Source organism: Heteronotia binoei, chromosome 16 (genome assembly GCF_032191835.1).
Source record: "Heteronotia binoei isolate CCM8104 ecotype False Entrance Well chromosome 16, APGP_CSIRO_Hbin_v1, whole genome shotgun sequence".
Classification (NCBI taxonomy): Eukaryota; Metazoa; Chordata; class Lepidosauria; order Squamata; family Gekkonidae; genus Heteronotia; species Heteronotia binoei.
Window position 1 is genome coordinate 1477473 of NC_083238.1, and position 24966 is coordinate 1502438.

A 24966-nucleotide genomic window follows, 5' to 3' on the forward strand; every position below is an offset into this window, starting at 1 on the left:
TCATCCATTTTATTCCATAGCTTTTCATAATTGTTTTTAAACAAATCAATATTCTTCATTGTTATCTTCACACCCAGATATTTTACCTTAGAGGTAACTTCACAACCCGTTAGCTTCTGCAATTCCTTTGTTTATTTACTTGCATATTTTTACATAGAAGTTTTGATTTTTCTTTATTAATATAAAGTCCCGCCAGTTCTCCATATTCTTGTATTTTAGCAAACAACAAAGGTGTTACTTGTATGGGATTTTCATTTATAAACGTATCTGCAAATGCTTTATATTTATAAGTAAATCCTTTTACTTTTAATCCTTCTATTTCTTTGTCTTCTTGGATTTATATCAGTAAGATTTCAAGAGTCATTATAAACAACAGTGGGGAAAGCAGACAGCCTTGTCTTGTACCTTTGCTAATTATCATGTCTTCTGTAAGATCTGCATTTATACATAGCCTTGCACGTTGTTCAGTATATATTGGTTTTATCATCCTTATAAAGTTTTCCCCCCAACTCCATTTTCTCCATTACTGCAACCATAAAATCCCAATTTAAATTATCAAATGCTTTCTCTGCATCCGCAAAGAATAATGCTACTTCCTTTTCTGGATGTCTTTCATAATATTCTACAATATTTACAACAGTTCTAATATTGTCTCTTATTTGCCTTTTGGGGAAAAACCCCGCTTGATCCTCCTTTATAAAATTTGTCAGATGTTGTTTAAGCCATTCTGCTAATATTCTTATATATACCGGTATTTTATAATCATTATTTAATATTGAGATTGGTCTATAATTTTTTACATTCGTGACATCTCTGTCGTCTTTTGGAATCAACGAAATAACAGCTTCCTTTCATGTATTTGGTATTTTCCCTTTTATTCTTATCACCAATTTCTGAAGTTTCGGTATTAACTCCTCGTTGAAGGTTTTAAAAAATTTAGCTGTATCTGGCCCAGGTGACTTTCCAATTTTCATTGCATTAATCGCTGTTTCAATTTCTATTTTTTCAATTGGATCATTCAAAACTTTTCCCATATTTTCTGTTAAGGGTGGTATTTTAATGTTTTGTTAATACTCTTCCATCTTTATTTTAACACCCTTAAATAATTTGGCATAGTACTTTAAAAATTCTATTTTTATTCCTTCTTGATCTACCACCTCTCTTCCATCAACCACAGTTTTATTAATTTTGCTTTCTCTCTTTTTTTTCAGTTGCCAGGCCAAATATTTCCAAGGTTTATTTGCTCCCTCGAAAGATTTCTGCTACAATCTTTTCAGATTCCATTCCAGTTCGTTATTTAACAAATGTCTCATTTGTGTTTGTAATATTATAATCTCCCTCATAATTTTCTTTTTCCCTGGCCTTTTTCTCAGTTCCCCTTTTTTCTTTATTTCATTTTGAATGTCCAGCATCTTTCTTTTGCTCTCTTGTCTTTATTATTCAAAGTAATCAATATTCCTCTCATTACTGCTTTATAAGCATCCCAGACCGTCTGAAATTCTTTATCTTCTTTATCGTTTATTTGGAAGAAAGCTTTAGTTTTGTTTTCTAGAGATGTCTTTATTTCTTTATTCTGTAGTAAATCTTCATTTAATCTCCATCTTCTCGACTTTATAGACAATTTTGTAATCCACATTTGGTTATGATCAGTCCCTATTTTAGGTAAAATCTCTATTTTCTTTGTTATAAGGCCTAAATCCTTAGTACCCCACAACATGTCAATTCTGGGAAAAGTATTATGTCTTGCTGAAAAAAAAGGTATAGTCCCGCACTTCAGGATTAAATTTGCTCCATATATCTTCCAGATTTTCTTGTTTGACCAATTCAAAAAAAGACTTTGCCAATTTTCCTTCCTTATTATTTCTTATAACACTAATTTCGGGACCAGTTCTTGTTTAATATAAAAGATCACTCCCCTTTTCTTCTATTCAGCCAATGAATAAAATTCTAGTCCCAATTGCTAATTCCATAAAAATTTGTAATCTTTTTGTTTAATATGTACTTCTTGTAAACAAACTATATTACAATTTTGCTTTTTAATCCAATGAAAGGTTGCCATTCTTTTTTGTAGTGAATTTAGTCCATTTACATTCCAAGATAATAATTTGTAATCCATCATGGTGCAAATTCTTTGTGTTCTTCAAAAAATCTACGCAGTTCCTGTAATCCTTCTTCTTTGAAGTTCAAAGCTCAAACCTTCAGGTATTATGCATCTATACCTCATTTCATTGTCCCGTAATTTTTCTGTCAATTTCTTATATGCTCTTCTGTCATTTATCACTTGTCTTGGCAATTCCTTCATAATTCTTACTCTGCTGCCTCCCACTATCAATGTCTTTTCAAAGTTTTTATTCATGATTTTTCCCACCATTTCTTTTATCATATATCTTATAACTACATCTCTTGGTAGATTTTTTTTTTTTTTTAACATAAAGTGAATTCCACTCTATACATATAGTCAGGATCTTCCGCCAGAAATTCTGCAATAATTTTTATTATATATTCTTTCAAGCCAGTTTCTTCATCCTCAGGTACTCCTCTCAGACGTCTCCATCAATTTGCAGTCATGAATTGCAATTTTTTCTTGTATTTTTAACAATGTGGAATCATGTACTTTCACTCTCCCTTCCACCTCTTGCACTTTCTTGGATGTTACCACAGTCTCATTTTTGAGATCCTCTATATCTTTTTTTAGCTCTTCATTATCTTTTCTAATTTTTTTTGGAAGCAGTTATCATCTCCTTCATCCCTTTCATTATCCTGTCTTCCATTGCATCCAATTGGTCCTGCATTTTCTCCAGGGAAGCAGTTCTTGCACGGGTTTGCTTGTGGTCTGACATGTAAAAACACCAAAAAAATTGACCTCACTAAATTAAATTTCAGCTATCCGGTTTAAAAGAGTGAAGCTTGCTTTCTTCAGTAAGCCTAATTTCGCTGTCCTCAGCGCCTCCTGGGCTGAGATATTAATTTTTAAAGTTTTTATTTTCTGCAAAATGGCGGTTACGACTTTCTGCTTCACTTTAAAAAAAAAAATTCTTTTTTCTTCCAGAGGCTTCTAAAATGTTTGTTAGCAATAATGTCCAATAGCATTTATTTTATAATCGTCACCTCTGTCGGCTCCACCAATGTTTAATGTGCTGAACACGTTAAAAGTTATATTTAAATTTTGGCCTCCTTGCAATGGCCGCCGATGTTTTTCTATGATATTATAGTCCTAGAGTAGGCTGGCTGCTTCAATGATTTCCCTTTTTCATCCAATACTTCCTGCTTTACTTGCCACCAAATCCCGTTTTCGCTGGTAGAGAGATCTCACGATGCTTGACGTGAGAGCTGCAGTTCTATGATTATGGGGCTTTTTCTCAAAAACCGCAAGTAGACTAAACAGTAAATTCCTTTCCAATTTTTAACACTGTCCTTTAAGTTTACAAAGTCCAAAGTTTACAAAGTCCAAATTTTGGCCCTTCTCCCCTTCTTCTTCCAAGCTTTCTAGATTTCAATTTCCCACCTTCTGATTTTATTTTGTTTAACTTTAATTAGTCCCCGAATGAAAGATAGTGATCTGTACCTTTTCTGTAGTTATCCAGATCAACACTGGTCTTGTATAGCTTTAGATGTTTAGTATGGGCTCCCGATTTGGAGCCTCCTCCCCCCGCTCGCCAAAAATCTAGAAAGTGGGGGGGGGGGGGTGGCGGCCCTTCCCACCCAGCCCCAATCGCAACAGCTGTTCTTCCATTTTCCCAGGCTGCTTCCTGCCCCCAGTCAGCTGGCTGGCGGGGGGAGCCCCGCCGGCAAAGGACCATGTGCCTTTGCACCTCTGGAGGCTTGATTGAAAGGCTTCAATTTGGGATGGTGTGTCTGTGTTGCTGTGAAGAAGCTGGCAGCAACTCGTAGTAGAGAGGCCAATCCCCTGCATCAGATTTGCCAGAAACGGGGGGGGGGGAGGAGGGAAACGTCTTCATTATTCCCTATGTGAAGATCGATTCTTATAGGGTATAATGGGGAATTGATCTGAAGGTTTCGGGGGCTCTGGGGGAGCTGTTTTTTGAGGTGGAGGCACCAAATAGTATCTAGTGCCTCTCCCCAAAGTACCGCCCAAGTTTCAAAACGATTGGACCCGGAGGTCCAATTATATGAGCCCCAAAAGAAGGTGCCCCTATCCATTATTTTCTATGGAAGGAAGACATTTTAAAAGGTGTGCTGTCCCTTTAAATGTGATGGCAAGAACTCTCTTGGAGTTCAATTATGCTTGTCACACCCTTGTTCCTGGCTCTGCCCCCAGTATCTCCTGGCTCCACCCCCAAAGTCCCCAGATATTTCTGGAATTGGACTTGGCAACCCTAGTTTAGTTCAAAGAAGATTAGGATCCTGTCGAGCTTAAGTCAAATAAATGACTCTGGAAACTTCTGCAGATGATGAAAATGCGTCTCAGAGACCCTTCAAAGCCTCAAAGGAGCGCCCCCCCCCAGGACTCCCTTTTAGCCAAAGTAAATCTCCTCAAAGTTTCCTGTGCATAACTTGGACTAATTTCTGACTGAGAAAAGTAGGTAGTAGGCATTAGATTGCCTTCCACTACCCCGAACAGAAGTTCCAGCCTGTTCCCCTTCTGAGAAGCAGTTCAGCTCGGCATTTTCCAACCCAGGAAGTCGACAACTAGTACTTTCTACTCTGCACCATACAAAGAAAATTTTGCAAATGTCATTGCTTGTTCCTACTGGAGTATACAGAGTACAAGCTCTCTCACCCTCTTGACTTCTCCCATGCATAAAGGTTGCAAATGAGGGTTGTCTGCTTCTCCAGATTGCAGAAACTCCACCTCCTTTCTTGCTGCTGATCTGCTCATTACACTTTCTGGAACCAGAAAGTGAAACTTTCCCATCTTTGGAAAGTTCCCGTTTGTTAGCATTCAGAGTTTACTCTGCCCCCCCCCCTCCAGTGAGGGAGGGCCCCCAGTGCCCACCCAAAGGCGGGCCCTTTTGCACGGAGGGCTCCCGAAGAGCCCTCTGTGCAAACCTCCCCCCAGCTCAACCTCCCTGTGGTGTGGGGAAGCAGAGCGGGGTTTGGCCTTGTTTGCATGGAGGGCTCCTCTTGAGGTAGGGTTGCCAAGTCCAATTCAAGAAATATCTGGGGACTTTAGGGGTGGGGCCAGGAGACATTGGGGGTTGAGTCATGAGCAAGGTTGGAAGTACAGTTGAACTCCAAAGGGAGTTCTGGCCATCACATTGAAAGGGACTGCACACTTTTTCAATGCCTTCTCTCCATTAGAAATAATGAAGGATAGGGGCAACTTCTTTGGGGATCATAGAATTGGCCCCCCTCGTCCAATCCTTTTGAAACTTGGAGGGTGTTTTGAGGAAAGGCATCAGATGCTATGCTGTAAATTTGGTGCCTCTGCCTCAAAGAACATTCCCCCCCCAGATACCCACGGATCAATTCCCCATTATTCCCTAGGGAAATTGTTCTCCATGGGGAATAATAAGAGTGCCCAGTAGACATTTTCCTCCCGACCCGCTTTGTAAAGCGGGGGGGAGGGCCTCCAAACCGGGGAATCCCCTCCCTCCTCTCACACACACACCCACTTACTGGGTCTGGTTCCTTCACAACTTTACTTGCTCTGAAAACGAAAGCAAAACAAACAGAAGGTGTGTGCTCTGACGAAAGTGCTGCTGACCCTTTCCCATGAAGCACTTCATTTTCTGCTTCCTGGTCAACTTTAAAGGCACACATTTTAAAAATGGACCTGTTTGCAAGCGTCTAAACCTGCTGGAGCTCTAGATGTATGTGATGACTGTGGAGGTGGGGCTTCCCCCCGCTGGCCAGCTGACTGGGGGCGGGGGAAGCCTGTAAAACTGAGGGATCCCCCGCTGGGACCTGGGGATTGGAAGCCTATCTTGAGGGATCCTCTGTGCAAAAGCCCACATCCTGCTCGACTGCCTCTCGAGGAGTCCCTGCCTTGCAAAGCCCCCCCTCAACTTTCCCACGGCGCGAGAAAGTCTTGGGCGGGGAAAAGAGGTGGCGTGGGGCCTCTGCCTCACTCTCAGGCTGCCTCCCCTGCATGGGAAGGCAGCCTGGGAACTAGGCCAAGCTGCCTCTTTCCTCCGCCCGAGTCTTGGATGGGGGAAAGATGCCGCAGGCCAGCTGGCATATGGGGAGGGGGCACCTAGTGGCACACCGTAGGCCATACAGGACCCTAGGCAGCCACCTACATGGCCTACTCCCACGCACCGGCCTTGTATCTTGGTGTAATTTTTGATGCAATTGCAAAACAAATGTTGCTGCTGTTAATGTTGAAAAAAGCTGATATTAAATCTCTTACGTTGACAAACATTTTTGCAGTTGAGACTTGTATAGTTGTAGACTGGAACATTTCAGTAAGCCTTTGTTAACAGATAAAGTATGCAGGATTCTAATCCTACATAATAAAAGGGGATCTTTATTCAGATACTCTGGGAAGGACACCCCTCAGGGAGAAAAACACCAGACTTCAGGTTCTGAAATATATTGGAAATTTATTTAAACCTTAGTTACTGCAGCATCTTTGACAGGAATTCGTGACTCGTGGGTGTAAGGTTTACATGACCCATGGTTAATCAGCTTCTTAGTTACATGGCTATAGTCTTTCTTATACCCAAACCCTTAGCCTATTAGATTTAGTAAAAGCAAAGCTATTGTAAAGACAGCAAAGCGCATTTCATCTCACCTTCCCTATGGCTTCAGGTCTATGCAGAAGTTTGTAGAGGGGTCTTGCTTCTCAGGAGACTTCTCCTAAACTCACTGTTTAGCTAACTAACTAAGCCAACCACGCCCTCCTTGATGGGTCCAAATATAACATTTCCACTATCCACCTTTTCCCTTTCTGTCCAATCAAATTCAGGAAACCTCCCCCCCCCCGCTTGACTTATCCAGTCAGAACCCAGAAGGTCCCCTTTCCAATTAGAACCCAACAAGTCAAACTCGTCATCTTTTGACTAAACGCCAAAAGCCTTTGTTACACATGAAAACCACTTGTTTTTGCCAACTAACAAGGGCAAAATGTAAGATTCATTTGGGATAATTATATGTTCCCAAAAATAATCTAGGATAATTATATTGTTCCCAGATCCAAAAACCAAAAAACCCACTTGGGACAAACTCTTCCCATAGAACCTGAAAACCCTCTCACCCATTCCTAATCAATGCCTTGATATACACGTATCACAATAGAGCATAATGTAAAAATCACACACATGTAAGACCCATCTGTGAATAACCAGGAATATGTATGAAAAGGAGGATACATATATGTGTATGTATAGAAAAGGGAGGATATGTATATATGTGTGCATACATTCTACTTTGTCCTATTGATCTATTATAGAAATCTCTGTGCATCTTCCTTACCCCCTCTCATCTCCCTTCCAACAGGTATAGATAAACATCCATACATTCTATAAAACCCAGACCATTTTAACAATTCTTCACATTGTAATATATCAAAACTCCATATAAGGACATTGCCGAAAACTCCCTTCCGACGAGGTCAATAGGTTTGTTGTTCACCAAACTCCAAATGCTCTGTATCAAGATGCTCTTGAGAGAATGTTTCAAAATGTCCCTTGGGAACCATTAACTCTTTACCACATATTTGTGCGACCACGGGGTACAACCACAGCTATTCCTGGTCAACCACAGACATTCCAGGACATTCCGGCCAGCCGCTAATGTACCAGATGTATTCTTCCCAGAAAGGTCATTCAGCCACCGAGCCTTCAACTTTGTACAGACAGTCATGTGTAACAATCATATACAAAAATCTAACACCTTGCATTAATGCAATACAACCATTTTTTAACTTGTGGTTATGTTTGAATAATGGTCAGGGAAATTGACAAATGTTGGTCAGGGAAAGTCAGGGAAATGAAAAATAAAATTTTAGTGGCAACCCTGTACTTATTGGGCTACTTTACCTAGTGCAATATTAAGCCTCAAGGTGGCCTTTTCAGGGGATAGTAGTGACAAAGTACGCTTGGGTCTCCCAGATCCTAGTCATACATTCTAACCTTTACATCATGCTGGCTTTCCATTTGTAAATGGAGAGCATCCCACCCTGCCATTGCAGCCAGTTTGATCCCAAATCGGTCCTGAAAGCATACTGAAACACATCTGGGCTGATGAGGAATCCTGGTTGTTGCTCTGTAAATTTCTCCAATAGTGTTAAGTTAGAAATCAGCATCATCAATAGCTAGTGAAGGGGTTTTTTTAAAGCAGAAGTCTTATAAACGTTTTCTTCAGAGACTTTTAAAAAGTGCAGACTTGATCATTTTTACAAGTGGTTCCACCTTCTTTTCCCAAGAGAATTTTGTAAGCTCATTTGTTATCAGGAGCTAGTCAGATCATGCATGTGACACCCATTCTGCATTTGGCTGCCCATCAGTTACTCGGTGGAATTCAAGGTGCTGGCTATAACAGCACCTTGTGAAAGTATCATGACTTTGCACCCTCATATCCTCTCCTGTGCTGCACCATGGCAGCTTTGCTCATCTGAGCCAGGCCTTCTGCAGGGGCCATCCTAGAAATGGGCGTCAACAACTGCCGCTATATATACATTCTACAGCTTTAAGTGAAAAAGATTTTTCCACTTTGCACTCTTCTGGGTCATTAGGTAGCTAAGTGATGAACCTGGCAGGTGTACTAGCCCTTAGGAAAAAAACAGCAAGACTTTGACCAAAAGTTGTATCAGACTCTACAAGGTGTCCATTAAGTGGGGAATTTTAATATCTGACTTGCTTATTGTTGCTTAGACACAAGCAGTGATTCAGAAAACATGTATTTGGGCAGTTTTCTGGTTATTAGTTACATAGTTCAAGGTTATTAAAGGTTTATAACCTCAGTAGTGTAAAATTCCTGACTAGGTGTCAATCAGCTGCTTGATCACATTTTAAGTTTAGTTTTGTTTGTTTTTTAATAGAGCTAACACACGAGTTTCTTCAGATATTGGAGAAAACTCCCAGCAGGCTAAAGAGGATTCGAAATTGGAGGGTAAGAATTATTTGTCATGAGTTCATTTCATAATTAAGAAGCAAACTGTTTTCTTTAAAGTTAGCATCCTAGTGTATACTACTAGTTTAAATGTGTTTTGATAGTACAATAACTTACTTGGCTGGGCATCTCCACTCCTCCCTGTTTAAACAGTGAGTTAATTTATGCTTGCCCACAGAGATTAATGGACCCAACCAGGTTCCAGAATGCTCTGCAGCAGAGGCTCCCAACCATTTTTATCCAAGGGACCGGCCCCACGGCTGGCTGGCCCACTGCGACCCCAGAGTCAGCAGACCCCCGTGCCTCCTCCTCCTTTTTCCTGCTCCCTTCTCTGCCCTGCCCCCCACAGCCTTGCTGCCCGCCCCCACGTAACCTCACCACCTCCTGTTTTTACCACTTTAAGGCCAGGGAAGGTGAAGCGCCTTCCAGACCAACCTCCCCCCCCCCCCCGGGGTCGATCAGCTGATCCAATTGGCCGGGAAAACTATGGCAGCACGACTGTTTCAGCAGTTGCTCGCCACCGCTGCCACGGTTTTCCCAGCTGATTGGATCCCCGACCTTAAAGTGGTATAAACTGGGGATGGTGAGGCTGCGTGGGGGAGGGGACCAGAGCTATGCTAGTGGAGTACCAAGTCAGGTTCAGGGTCTTGGGTTTGACCTTCCCTTTTTCTCTCCCTCCCCTCCCCCCGCATGATCCCCTGTTAGTCCAGAATGGAAAACAAACACACAGGATGCCATCTGGGACTCTTGGAAATTTTAAAAATATAATTTATTGTGTTGATCTTAATTACATAATGCTTTTAGGACATATACTCTGTACATCACTCAGAACCTGGCGTAAGCTGGGATGGGGCTATTAACAAATCTGATTTTTATTATTGTTGTTAATTTACCTGTATATAAAACTTTTAAATAAGAGTAACTTTTATTTATGATGAAGATGAACTGATTTTCAAAAATGAGCTTTGCAATACTGTTTTTCCTTTAGGAAGCTTCCATAAACCTCTTGATGTTCTTATAGACATAACTGTGAATTTTCCTTATGTATTATTCTTATATAGGCTAGTCAAGCTGCTAAAAAACCTAAAGGAGATGGTCAAGCATGTGAGAATTCACTTCTTGGTTCATCTTTGGTTCAGAATTCCATTTTGGCAGATGCCGTTGCATCTTCAAACTCAAGTTTCCAAAAACAGTTGGCACCTACATTTCCAGCCCCAGTTCCTCTGAACTCAGGAAGCATTTCTGTTCAAGATGGTCAAGAAAATCTGACAATGATGACGGCAGGAATGCCAAGTACCTCATACAGTTTGTCCACCCACCAAGAATGGCCCCAGCACCAAGAACACACAAGGACAGAACAGATATATTCTCAGAAACAGGATATTTCACTCCCTGGGGGTCAGTTCAACATAAACTTTCAACCAAACACTTCACTGCAGTTACATTCAGGATTGCATCATCGACCTGACAAACACTCAGAGCATTCTACTGCACAGAAACCAGGAAACAAACACCACGGACAACCTGCTGCTGCCGCCCCCGTAATTATTCCTCAGAAAATGTCATTGGATAAATACAGAGAGAAACGCAAGCTAGAAACACTGGAACTTGATGTAAGAGAACACTACATAGGCACAGAACCTCAGTGCAAAAAGCACATACAGTCCCAAGCAGCAAGTAGCAGTTCTGCAAATTCCCCTATTAAAATGAAAATTCCTGTTACAAATGCAGAGAAGCCAGACAAAAACATGCCTGACAAAAAAGAAAAGGGTGGTTCACTGAAACTGAGGATACCCATTCCACCCTCAGAAAAGAATCTCAGTAAAGAAGATCTGAAAATGAAAATTAAAGTCTCTTCCTCAGAGAGACATAGCTCATCAGATGAGGGCAGTGGGAAAAGCAAGCACTCAAGTCCTCATGTTGGCAAGGACCACAAGGAAAGGCATAAGGAATATTTTGCAAACCGCCATCATTGTAGTAGTCATAAACATTCTCATTCTGCCAGTGGCAGCAGTAGTAGTGGTGGCAGTAAACATAGTAGTGATGGATTGACGCCAGGTGTTCTGAGGAGTCCCATTGGCTTGAGCAATGATGGAAATTCTTCTAGTTCCGGATCTTCAAGAAAGAAGCTGCACAGCAATGATGCTTCTCACAACCATCACTCCAAAATGAGCAAAAGTTCGAAAAGTTCAGGTAGTTCATCTAGTTCTTCCTCTGTTAAGCAGTATGTACCCTCTCTCAACTCTGTTTTTAACCTTCCCTTACCCCCTCCTCCCCCTGTCACATACCAGGTGGGCTACGGACATCTCAGCACCCTCGTGAAACTGGACAAGAACCCAGTGGAGAACGGCCCTGATGCCAGTCACGAGTACAGTACAAACAGTCAGCATATGGACTACAAAGACACATTCGACATGCTGGATTCACTGTTAAGTGCCCAAGGAATGAATATGTAATCAGTTGTTTAGACCCCTTTCCCCCATTTTTATTTAAGAATTATTAGAATGGAAACCTTCCTAATCTTGGATGAGCAACCCCTGAGTTGCTGCTCCAGTTTATATATAGACATATATATATATATACACACACACATATACATACATACATACATATATATATGTATGTATATATATATATATATGTATGTATGTATGTATGTATGTGCTGCTCTGAAAAGAAGAGGTGTAGTAAAATGAGCCGGTCTTCACGTATAATAGTATTATAAATACTGTAAAGACATGGAAGATGCACAGATTTATTTCTGCAACCACAATTAAGAACCGCAAATTTGATGGCTGTTCCTAGCTGCATCAAATGTTTGTGCATTGATTATTTATAACAGAATATGCCAGCTACAACTTGTTGCTTGGTTTGTGAATGAGTGTATTTTTTGTGTATTTATACTGTATGTATGATTTGCATGTTTCAAAGAAGGGATATGTAAAATATACTGACAATGTTTACAACAAACGTGGAGAGAAGTGTACATACATTTTTGTATGTTTAGATATACCATTAATACTCAGGATTGGAGCTGCTTGTAAGTATAACCGATATACAGAACATTTATGTCAGAATCCATAAGTAATACAAACAAAAGTGGCACTTCTTGTTAAACTGTAGGCCTTATTGGAAGCCACTTCCCAAGAGCACTTCACAGAATGGGGATTGTGTGCTGGCTGTTGCCAGCAAATGGCACAGCATCCCAGCTGAGGCAATGTGAAAACTGCTCAGGCCTCTGTTAGTGATTTTCTTTAAGAAAACTCAGTTTACTGCTGGGCGTCCTTAACTTTCAGAAGGGGAAAAAGAAAATAAAGTTTATATAGTCTTTTTGATGTGAAAGTGCATTTAAATGTTTGGCTTGGTGCAGTAATAGAGACACAAAGCTGTTAATAATGGTTATATAGATTAACATGATTTAAGAACTGAAATACGTAAACTTATATAGTGAAATTAGTTAAGTTTTTCTTTTTAAACTTAAGTTATTAATGGACAGGGATCACTGTTTTTCATTAGCATGTCATACTGACAGCCACGTTTTGAATTCCAAAAAAGTGTGTGTGACGTGAGTGAAATGCCATATTTCTTTTACAGGTGGAATACTATATATTTGCAATAAATAAATACAAATGTTGGTATCCCAACTTCTCCCTTATACTTAGACAATAAAATAACCATCACGTATGCTACGTGAATTGTACTTGTGATTGTAGTTATCAAAACTGGAGGGGTTTTTTTCCGGCTCTGAATAATCACTCTCCAATTAAACCACTAAGTATACATTTTAATGGCTGTGTCATCTTACTGTTTTGCAGGCACCTGCCCCTATGACCATTATGAATGTTGATGGGTTTCTGTTAAAGGCCAATGTTCCTCTTTTACTAGCTTGACCCTAAATGCATGGAAGTTACCTCAGCAAAAATTCAGTATTGTAGCAAGTGTTACATACTGGGTATTTAATGTACAGATTATAATAAGTTGTCCTCCCTGTCTGAGAGGGAGCCACTACTTAAATGTGTTCTTGCACAGCTTGTGTTCTAACTTGATTACAAACATTTCAGAAGTGTGTCTGTTTTAGGCCTTTTAGGTACACAAAAGTGCTTTAAAATCAAAATGGGGTAAGCATGTATCCAGTTTGTGGTTACAGTATGCTGTGACTACTTATGCATCAATTACTATGTAATATTTAGTTGCCAGTAATACAAAACTTTGTACTACTTGAATATGCTTATTTGAACTTTGGGTATGTTTTTTAACACTTCATGAACATGGATAATATGAATAATGTTGTCTTCAGATTTTAATCTACTCCTTTGCCCTTTAATCTGCCTCATCCAAAACTGTTAATTCTTTACCCTTGTAACTCTACATTGAAAGAATATTTCTTAAACCCTGTATTGTGAAATTTAGTCCTGCATTGTTGCATATTTTTTAGCCTTTTTTACACTCCTTTCTACCTCATCTGTGCTTTTAAATCTGAGGGCAGGGATTTCATACAGTGTAAGCAAAAATTAAAATGTCTTAAACTACAATGCCCAGTAGGAAGAAGAGAACCAGTAAATGTTTACTTCAAATAAAATTGATTTACAAAGCCTCACAGTATTGCTTACAAGCGTATAGATTTGCCTTGGAATGAATTTTACCCACTTACTGTATGAAAGTATAATGGTCACATGTTCTAATGCAGATATAGAAATTAATAAAAATAGCAATTGCCTGTTACATTTGCAGAAACAGATTGATATAATTTCTTCAGGTTCTCCAAGTATTCTGTTGCCCAATCCTATGCTGCAGCACACTGCCGCAGGATGGGACCTGGATCTTGGTTTGCCTTATCTTTGTTTGCAAGGTTTTATTGAAGTAAGGTTTCCACTTCTGTCCCTGTTCTTGTTTGAATCTGCTTAAATGATTTGAGCATAATTGAACTGGAACTTGTGTCTGCAAGCACTGAACTGCTAATGTACCACGTAACTCTAAAATGCTGACTGGACGCAAACATTTGAAGAGACTGGGATCAAAATGAAAGTCTGTTTTTAGTATCATTGATAATCAAAGACTTGAATACATTTTTGCAGCGCCTTGTGAAAGTATGATGATTTATTTATTACAGTGTAATTGTAATCCCACCCTCCTAAGAGTACAATTCTGAGTAGATTTGCTTAGGAGTGTTTCTTTTAACTATTTACATTTTTCTATAGGCTATCTTGGTTATTTAAACTTGTTAGAAAAATGGCAAGATTGAAATTTTAAAATACATTATTTCAACCAAGGCTTCACTATGATACTCACATAATATTTATTGAAGACTGAAATCTTAATATTGGAGTGCTTTAGGTTATGAAGAAACATGTACCAGTGTTCTTACTAGACAGTGAAAAGGTGATGTTTTTTATTATTAAGGAATCCAAAGCCAATATGAGTGGGATATGAAGATTAATCTCAACAGTCTATACTAATTCCCCTAACAAGAAGCAGCTTAATATGAACCACTTTGTGTGTCCTGCTTCAAATGTATATGCTAAGCCTTTAAAGTGGGGCAAGCTTTTGTTTAGCCACAGTTTCACTGTTCCAGCTTGTATAGTGATGCAAATTTTGTAATTTTTTTCCAGTTTTATTTTTTAAATAGCTGTTAGTGTTTGTGTTCTACAACTCAGTCATGTTAGGTGGGCTAAAATCCCAGTACTTACACGAGTATTTGCTGCCTTTTGTTACTCACATAATGGATGATGGTGCTTCCAACTTTTTACTTAAAATTCCTCTTTATAAAAATGGTTCAATATTTCCCATCACCCTGATACATGTGCTAAAGGAATACTGTAGATAAGATTGTGCTAGGAGTTAAATCCTAAAGTGTCTTGTGGCATAATTGTTCTTTAGAAGTCCTGGTAGTGGGTCAGTCCTTACTACTACTGGGAATGTAACTCCTCCTCTTGGAGGACAGGGCTGGCTTAAACTTGATCCTGGAGGGGGAGGGGCTAATCCCCTGGTTTCCTAGGCGCTCACTTTCTCATCTTGGCTCGGAAGGCGTGGCTCCAGAGTGGACTGGTTTGTGCGGTGGCTCACAGCTTTGGTGTTGGTGGCTCGTGAGGTAGAGTTTTTGCTCATGGGACTCCACAGTTTTAGAGGGAGTATTGGTTGTGTTATGCCCAGCACCAGTGGTTATTCCTAACACGTAATTCTGTCTTCATTCTATTCTAACCCATTAGTTGACAAAAAAAAAATGTTCGTTAGGGTCCTGTGTTCCTGCCCAGACAGAGCTCACTCACTCAGATCCACTGAGGCCTTGCTCCTCTCCTTTAAGAGAGCATCTTTAGGGAAGCAGTTCACGACTTCCACCTTACATTGGTGGTTGAGGGACTGTATCAGGGAGGCCTATAAAGTTGAAGAAATAGATCCTCCTCAAAGTTTTACAGCTCACCCTTTGAGGGGAGTGGCCACCCCTGTTGCCTGTAGTTCCTTTCCTTCACTGGAAGTTATTTCTAAGGCAGACACCTGGAAGTCAATTCCTTCCTTTCCCAGGCACTACAGGATAGATAAGCTGGCCTCAGCAGTGGTTGTTTTCAGTAGCATGCTGTCTGCCTGGGGAAGCTGCTAAACCCACCCTGGGATGCACTGCTTTGTTATGTCCCAGTAGTAAAGACTGACCCACTTCCAGGACTACCAGAGAACGGAAGCTTTGTTTCACTTACCGTGAAGCTTCTTTCTCAGTGGTCCTGGAGTGGGTCAGTCCTACCCACCCTTTGACGGGGGGCAGCTTAGAGATCTATCCAGGTTCAGACAGATTATTATGATGTGTTTTTTTTCTTCCTGAGAGCAGGGTTCTCTATTTCCTGGGTTCTTTTTAGAGCTCCCCTAATGTAGGTCTTTGATTACAGAGGGGTAGTCTGATGTTGAAAAGTATTTAGAGGGGAGGAGAGTATGTTTTTTTCCTTCCCTGTTTTAAATAGTGGAGATGGGAGGCAAGGCTTGGATATGACTAGGAAACCTGAGGGTAAGCCCCTTCCTCCAGGATCAAGTTTAAGCTGGCCCTGTCTTTGGAGAGGAGGAGTACATTCCCAGTAGCAAGGACAGACCCGCTCCAGGACCACTGCTTAGCGGTAAGTGAAACAACGCTTCCGTTTTATAGAATAGTAAGGGAGAAAGAGGAGGATCAGAGCTAAAAGGGTGCGATGGAATTATGCAGGTTCATTATAAAAGAGATGTAAAAGTGAAAATAAATGCATGACTTCAGAATGTTTCAATATGAAATACCTAATATCTGAATGTTGCAGATACTATTGTATGTACCTGTGGCATCTGTAATTGAAACATTCATTGTGCAAAATATGTTGAGGCAATGGTCATCTATATGGAATACAGTTTTCAGTGACCTTAGTTCTGTGCTGTAGCATGAAGTGGTGAGAGGAACTCAAATATTTTAAAAATGAGATATATGTGTTGCTTTTTAGAATGAGATATTTGTAGTTTGGCATATTTGAGGATGGGGATTTATCTCTTCATTGCTGTACATCTTTGTTGTATTCCCGCTGTAAATTTCTATTACTTGTACTGCCTCATATTGATGGAACTATCAAGCTGGCCAATGAAAGTGATAATTTGGCTGAAAATTTAAATTTTCTAATCTGGCATCTGGAGCATGTGTGTGATCAGACTCGACTGTGCGACTGAACAACAAGAACAACAACAAATTCTTTTGACAGAGTTTTGTAAAACATGTAAAAACTCGAGAATGAACGGGAGGGCTACGGGTTTTTTTTATTATACTGTTATTGAGATCTGAGTTGATATTTTGCAGGTGGGAGCCTGGGGATAGAAATTTTTCCTCATTTACATGCATGAAGGTGCCTTTTACATAATCCTATCATTGGTCCATGAAAGTCAGTAATTGTCTATTCAGGCTGTTAGCCAGGGATTGATCATGGGACCTTTGGCATGCAAAGCAGAGACTCTTCCATAGAGCCACAACTCCCTTCCCATTCACCACCATCCCACAGCAATTTATATGCCAGCTCTCTTTCACACATACATCCCTCTCAAAGACCAGCAAAAAACATTAATTACCCAACTAAGGAAGTTCTCTGATATCTTTTTGTTGATTTTGATCATAAAAGAGAAATAGGTAACCATATATGGACATTTTGCTTGATTTTTTTTTAAGTAGTAGCAAAAGTATTTGCAGGACTTGATCATCATATCTGCTTTTCAGTGGAAAGTGCAGCTTCCCAATGTTTGACTCAATTATTTTTAAAAAATCTCTACTATACAAGTGCATGGAGTTGTATCCCATGACTGTTTCTGAAGCAGCGCAGAAAACAATGTAATAAAATTGAATTAAGATTATTGCTTTTTTCAGGTGTTCACATGTTGAATATTCAAAAATGTTAAGGAAAAGTAATTAATATTGATGGGAAATGGTACCATTATTATTTGAAATCCTAAAGAGTTACTCCAGTCTAAGGCCATTCATTTTCATGGGGTTAGACTGGAATAACTGCATAGGATTGCACCGCAGTTGGTGGGAACTTGTATTGTTTACACTGGAGCTTTGGGGGATGGGTGGGATTTATTCCTTCATTATTGTACATTGAGGCCATTCCATTTTATTCCAACTGCAACCTTCATGAGGAGAGTTAGACTAGTCCTGACACCATAAAGTGAATTTAATAGCTGCACAGCAATTACATGAAGTATTCCAATCAGAACGCCATAATGGCTTTCAGCATGAACATTTTAATAAAAAAATACCTGGGGTTTTATAAGAGAAACCCCAGCAAATAGCTCAGTGGTGTTTGAATAGAAAATATAAATTAACAAAGCCTAGTTAACTACTCAGCATAATAGTTACTCAGGTGCTGATGTCCGGAGTGAAATATGCAAATTAGCACAATGAATGCAAGTTGCTTATTTTTGTATCAATTTTTAGTACGTGTAGAATTTGGAATGATTTAATGTGTGCTTTGCAAAGTTAACAAGGTATGGGTAAGCAATGAGGAACTGTGAAGTATTTTTTCAAACTAGCTGGTAACTTTTTGGGAGCAAGTAGAATTGATTTTACATTAATGAGATAATAACGCAAAATGTGTTGATTTTTACCCATTGGAGTCAATAAATTGTCTGATGTGCTTATTTGCATTTTTTGGTGTGTTTTCCTGTTCTGGAATACTCATACATTTTAAGAGAATCAGGAATCAGATTTTTCAGGATTGTGTTCCAGATTCCACAAATAGCATAAGCTTGCATATTCAAATACACATAAATGATTGATTCTATAGCAATGTGGTAGTTGTAGTCTAGGGATGTGTCTAATGCTGGTTTTTAGTTTCATCAGAGTTTTGTGCCGAAGTAACTCATTGCTGAGAAAATTTTAATTCTTTTACCTGTTATGTCTATGTTTTGCGTTATGTCCACATATCTACTTGTATTAGTCATAGGGAGGGGAAAAGAGCTACATGGGGCACTGAAGCCCCTATTCCTTGACCGTGAGATAGCTTACTAGTAAATCCTGACCTCAGGCACTTCTTTTTAAAGGCAGGGGCCAGTTCTGCACAATACTTTTAATCCTGGTTCAGCCCTGTCCCCAAACAAATTCTACACTTGAATAAAAAACAACAACAACTATGAGTTTATACTTCTATTATTCTAGTGTAGAAGATCAGTTTGGGGACAGGGCTGGACCAGGATTAAAGGTCTAGTGTGGAATTGGCCAAGGTCTAGATAAATTGCATCAAAAAGCTACCTGAAGCTACACTGTCTTCTAGAAGACAAAATATCGAAACACGTGTCAATCTGGATTCAGGCATATATTGGCAGGGCAACTGATTGGCCATTGTGGTAAACATGCTGAAGTAGGTGGACCATTGGCCTGATCCACCTAGGCTCTACTTGCATTATTATGCCTTAGCTCCCCTGTCATTTGTTGCCTGGAGACTACGACAAATGCATCACTTTTGGTTTTCCTAAACCTCTCAGTGGATTTCAGTATCATAAGACATGGTAAAATTCTGGAGTGGCTGGGAAGATTAAGAATAGGGGACAATGTGCTTCAGAGGTTCCACTTTTATTTGGTTAATAGGTTTCAGAAACATGGTTTTGAGTGACGTGTCCCTGTGGTATTTATGCTACAGAGTTATGCAGGGATCCATCTGAAAACACAGGAAGAGAGAGTTCAAAGAATTTTGAGTGAGGTATCAGTATGTAGATGGCACCCAGCTCTGTTTATTGTTAACAGCTGAGTTGAGTGGACATCCTGACCACATGGATGGAGAACACAAGGGGGTGGATGATCAAAAACTGAAGCTCAGTCCAGAGAAGATTTAAGGTGCTGTTGGTCAATGACAAAGCTGCTTGAGAGCCTTTCTTGGGGGGAGCTTTACTCTCCCTGAAAGGAGCATGTTCAGAGCTTTGGAGTTGCTACTGGATCTTGGTTTACAGTTGGATGGACAGGTGTCCTATTTTGCTGCCCGCCTTCTTTGATCTCCACCCATCACTCCCAGCCTGGATTAAATACTGCAGGTGTAACACCATAAAGACTAGGCCCCGAGGTAAGCACAGAACATGGGGGAACAAATGCTGTATTCTATGGCTCAAGACAGATATTGCAGCAACAATCTATAAACAGCACAGCAATCTTGAAAGCAGCAACACTTCTTGGAGAAATCTTTGGGTAGTAGAAAGCCAGAGAGTGTGCCAACAGGAAGATGCAATTTGGACATTAAGTGCCTTGTGACAGCTGGGAACTTCTGATTAAAATCTTCCCATTGTCCCAAAATTCCTGTCACAGATATAATTTAGTATTATGCTTGCAATTTAGAAATCTGTCCTGTACTGGTTTCCCTTAATTTCATTAAAACACTCAGCACACTCTTAGTAATTCACCCAATTCAGAAACTATTCCTTTAAAGTTTATCCTCTGCTGCAATCCTTTGTTTTATGGACAGATCCCATGGTATCCTCTGGCCCCAAAATACTACAACTAGTCTGACCTCAGCTACAACTCGAGACTGCAACACAGACTCCCAATGCACTAAATCGCTCCTTCCATCCTGACTTCTGTGCAGACTGAGAAAGGTTGCTGTTGTGATACTGTTCTATTTGGATAGGGATGTGCTAAAATTTGCTCAGGATACGTTTCCCTTTCCCTGTTATTGTATCAAATTCCTCCAGTAAAAAGTCTGCATTTCTTCTTGAACCCATACATCTGGTTTCTGTTGTGCTGAACCTGCTCACTGTCACTCTTTAGGTAAAACATCTGCTTTTCTGCTCCTTGTGCAAACTTGCATGATAAGGTTCTGTGTTGGAACATATGTTCACATTTATGTAGGGGTGTGCTATTTTCTCCATGATACGTGGCTTGTGTTGCAGGGCACCTTAGGAAGACAATCCAGGAAGGGGGGGCAGTTCCCTCAGCCCCAGCTGAGCCAGTAGGGAGACCTCCAGTCTTTCTTCCAGGGCTGGCTGGCTGGCTAGGGAGGGGAAGAAAGATTGGGGAGCGAGATGTCTCCATTGTACCTTATGGGCCCACAGAGTACAATGGAGAGATCATCGGCTGCATTTAAATGCTCCTCCCTGCCCTGTGGCTGCTGCAGGCTGGCTGGGGGAGGGAGGCAGAGGCATACCCCCAGCCGTGCTGAGTCATGAATCTGCAATCTGGTTCAGGGAACATTGTGGTTTTGCTGGTTTGAACAAACCACAAACCAACATATTCCTGGTTTGTGCCTATCCCTAGTGTTTACACCAGGGGTGGGGAACAGTGGCTCTCCAGATGTTTTTTGCCTACAACTCCCATCAGCTCCAGCCAGCATGGCCAATGGCTGGGGCTGATAGGAGTTGTAGGCAAAAAACATCTGGAGAGCCACTGACCCACCCCTGGTACACTGTTCTAGCCTGAGAACTGTTTTCCTTTGGCTTCCTTTTGAAGTATGCTTCTGGAGCTGTTAGTTTATGCTTCACTAGTCTGATTTATGGATTATAGGGGACTGATGTGTGGAAGGTGCTGCAAGGACTAGGGCAAGGACTGTGGAGTTTGTTTTGTGGTCTAAATTCTGTTCTGGATGCCAATACACCACAGGATTATTACTGCCAGTACCATAAGCCACCTCTTCTGTATATCAGAAGCAGAGTTAACAAGTTGCTATTTTCATTATTTATTGAAAATAAGAATATTTGTTCTGTATTTACTGCATACTGCTGCTCTGTTTTCAGCAGTCAATAAAATATTCAAGCAAGTTCAATCCTATAACCTGTAGCTGCCTTTGTCACACTGATAATCCTTGATTTAATTATAAAAAAGTAGGAAGCATGATCTCTGCTTATATTGGTAAACCCAATTAGATTGATGAGCCAAGCTAGTCAGATCTCAGAAGCTAAGCAGGGTCAGCCTGGCTAGTATTTAGAAGTATTTGGACTTCTAAGACAGGTGTCAAATGTGCAGCCTGTGGGATGGATCAGGCCCTCAAGCAACTGGCTGTCATCTGCTTCCTTCTCCCTCTTTTGCTTCCTTCTGCATCACAGTTTACTTTACCAGGCTTGCTCAGTCACACAGGAACTACAGAGCAAAGCCCCTACTTTCTCCACTGGCTGGGGCTCCTCCCTTTGGGAGGAAGAAGGAAGGGAGAGCTTGCTTTGCCAGACTCTCTGAATCACACAGCAGAGCTGCTGAGCTGAGCCCTTCTATTGGCTGAGACTATCAACAAAGCATTATTTAAGGTATGGCTTTTTGCATTGCTACAGAGAGAGATACAGTTTGTGCGTTGGCTTGTTATGCCAGGGCTCTCCTGGATGCAGCTGGGTTTGCCTCCCCCTTTTCACTGTATTCATGCCTTCATGATCCAGTCTTTCTCAGCAGAGAAGGAACATGAACTATTTAGATGAGGAATAACAAGCCAGTGAGGTAGATTAGGCTATCCAGACCAGCCCCATAGCCAGAACATTTTGGGTGGACAGGCCTCAAAGATAAACATTGGGGGGGGGGGGAGCTTGGCTGCTTTTTCCCTCCAGTGGCCAGTCCATCCACCCAGCCCCAGCTCTCTCTTGCACTCTCTCTGGCTGTTGCTCTCTTGCTCTCCCCTGTGGCTGTTGCTCTCTTGCTTTCACTCTCACTTGTGCTCTCTTGCTCTCCCTCTCACTGTTGTGCTCTCTCACTGCCACTCTGTTGCTCTCCCCCTCACTGCTGCTCTTGCTCTCACCTGCTGCCACTCTCCCGCTCATTCTCGCACTGTCTCACTTTTGCTGTCGCTGTCTTGTTTTGCACTCTCTCTTGCTGTTGCTCTCTTGTTCTTGTTGCTCTCTCTTGTGTGCTCTCTCCCCCTCCCTTTCCCTCTGGTCCTGGAGGCCTTCTAATAGAGGGGCTTTACAGAGGGAAGGGATTGTTAATAGAGTGGCCTGCCCTCCCAGACCCCTCGCCGCCATGGCTATGGGCCTGGTCCAGACCAAGTTCAACCAAGTCCAGACCAAGTTTGTAGACTGGAGATTTTTAACCTCGTATAAGTAAAATGTCAGAGAATACTATAACCATGAAGAAATTAATGAACGAACAATGAAAGGTTAATGCAATATCTATTTAAAACAACAATAAGAATTTCAAAATCCAGTATCAAAAGTCTCAATATAATTCAGTCAATAAAACTTTGTTCACAATTCAATCCATATGATTTTCAATAACCCCCAACTGTGCTGACTTGACATTTCATTGTTTGTTAATTTATTTGCAGTTAAAATATTCTCTGACATTCAACTGTTCCATGGATTTCTCATATAAGTAGGCTGATACTGACCACTATACATTGCTGTCTCTGTATTCTTGCACTGCCTCATAGGAGTTGTAGTCATTTCTCTGGGGTAGTTTTGTAGACAAACATACAGCCCTCAATCTGTGCTATGCTTTCACATGTTCTTGACCAGCACACAAAGCAATTAATGTAAAAAGCTCACAATGTCTGGCCATTTCATGTTTTTTCTCTGGGTCTTAGACTAAAAGCCTTGACCATGAGATTTCTGTAATGAATGTCATAAATCAAAAGTAGGTTACACCTGAAATTACACCTGAACATCATGCTCAAGATTGCTACAGCACAGACACTGTCTCCAGCTTTTGATAATGCCGTGCTAGGGGAGGGCGGGATATAAATTAATAAAATAAATAAAAATAAAATGCAATAATTCAGTGCAAGAGGTGTCAATTATCAGAGACTGTTAAATAAAATATTTCAAAGGTGCTAATGCATCTTATTTTAAGTTTTTAAAAATCCTTAATTGTGTTTGTGACCTTTATAATGTTTTTATCTCTGCTACCTGACAATACATTTTATGGCACGGCTGGCCTGGCCCAGCCCAACAAGGTCTCATGTCAGATCTGGCCCTCATAACAAATTAGTTCAACACCCCTGCTCGAAGGAATACCAGGGTCAAGATGCAGACAAAGGCAAACATCTCTGAAAGTCTCCTGCCTTGAAAACCCCACCGGGGGTTGCAATAAGTCAGCTGTGACTCAACAGCAGTTTCTACCCCCGTGCTTATAGAAATAAATTTAAAAAATCAAAAACCTCAAACCAATTTATTCTTTTCCATCTTAAAAATGCAATATTGAAAATACTAATTGGTAAAGCTTTGGACACTGAGCATTCATATTCAGTAGATCGATGTTATCCATACTTCAGTGGACTTTTTGATATAAAAATCAAACAGATAACTAACTTTTTGCCTTGATGCATGATGACTTCCCTATAACATAGTTTCTGAGGATTTGCAAGTAGACAGTAGCACACATTGGTATATATTATCAAAACAACTGGTTCCCATATTTTGGGTTGCTACTGTATAGTTGTTGTGTCAGTGGAAATGAAGAAGATAAAGGTCGTGGGCTAGTGGAGGTCTAGGATCTGCCAAGGATATGTACATCCCATCATGTTAAGAATTAATTACAAGGATCTTGACAGGCTGGAAAACTGAGCTAAAACAAATAAAATGAATTTTAACAGGGATAAATTTCTGCATTTAAGAAGGAAAAATCCAGTGCATAATTATAGGATGAGGGATACTTGTCCTGGCAGCAGTATGTGTGACAAGAATCTAGGGATCTTAGTGGACCATACACTGAACATGAGTCAGCAGTGGGATACAGTAGCTAAAAAGGTGAATGCAATTTTGGGCTGTATCAACAGAAGTATAGCGTCCAGATCATGTGAAGTGATGGTATCACTTTGCTCTGGTTAGACACCTAGAATATTGTATTCAGTTTTGGGCGCCACAATTTAAGAAGGATATAGACAAGCTGGAACGCGTCCAGAGAAGAGCAATGTAGATGGTGAGGGGGCTGGAGACCAAATCCTACAAGGAAAGATTGAAGGAACTCAGTACATTTAGCCTAGAGAGGCAGTGCCGGATTAAACCCTGTGGAGGCTCCTAGGCAGTCAAAATCTTGGAGTGGGGGGGGGGGGGCTTGCAAATTACCTCAGAGTTGGAGCACCCCCCTGCTGCCTGCAGCCCCCACTACAGCCTGCAGGTACTTTCCCAAAAGCTCCCTTGACAAAACTGCGGGGGAGAGGCAGAGAGAGGCAAACTTGGCGATGATGCCAGCAGCAGCCACACCAGGCAAGTTGGGCAAAGACTGGCTCAGTTGCTGGCTGTGCATGCAGGCTGGAAGGGCTGCAAGCAAGAGGGGAACTCGGGGGGGGGAGCCAGCCAGGGGCCCCTAAAGGCATGGGGGTGACCAGTGCCTACTGGCCTAATTGTTAATCTGGCCTTGTGGAGAGGAGACAACTGAGAAGTGATATGATAACCAGGGCTGTCATCTAGAGGATGGTGTGGAGTTGTTTTCTGTTGCCCTGGAAGGCTGGACCAGAATCAAATTGAAATTAAATCAAGAGTTTTGGGCTAAATATTAGGAAGAACCTGACAGAGTGGTTCTTCAGTGGAACAGGCTTCCTCAGGAGGTGGTAGACTCTCCTACTTCAG

At 40.9% G+C, this 24966-nt stretch overlaps 1 protein-coding gene across 1 annotated transcript in view; it reads left to right on the plus strand.

Moving 5' to 3' along the window:
* Positions 1-13612, plus strand: part of CCNT2 (cyclin T2) — a 51899-nt gene extending 38287 nt beyond the window's left edge. Inside the window, exons 8-10 of the mRNA XM_060257428.1 lie at positions 8945-9015; positions 10077-11208; positions 11307-13612. Coding sequence (XP_060113411.1) covers positions 8945-9015; positions 10077-11208; positions 11307-11371 — 1268 coding nt within the window. The 3' untranslated portion in view covers positions 11372-13612. The remainder of the gene's footprint in view (positions 1-8944; positions 9016-10076; positions 11209-11306) is intronic.
* Positions 13613-24966: the final 11354 nt, after the last annotated feature.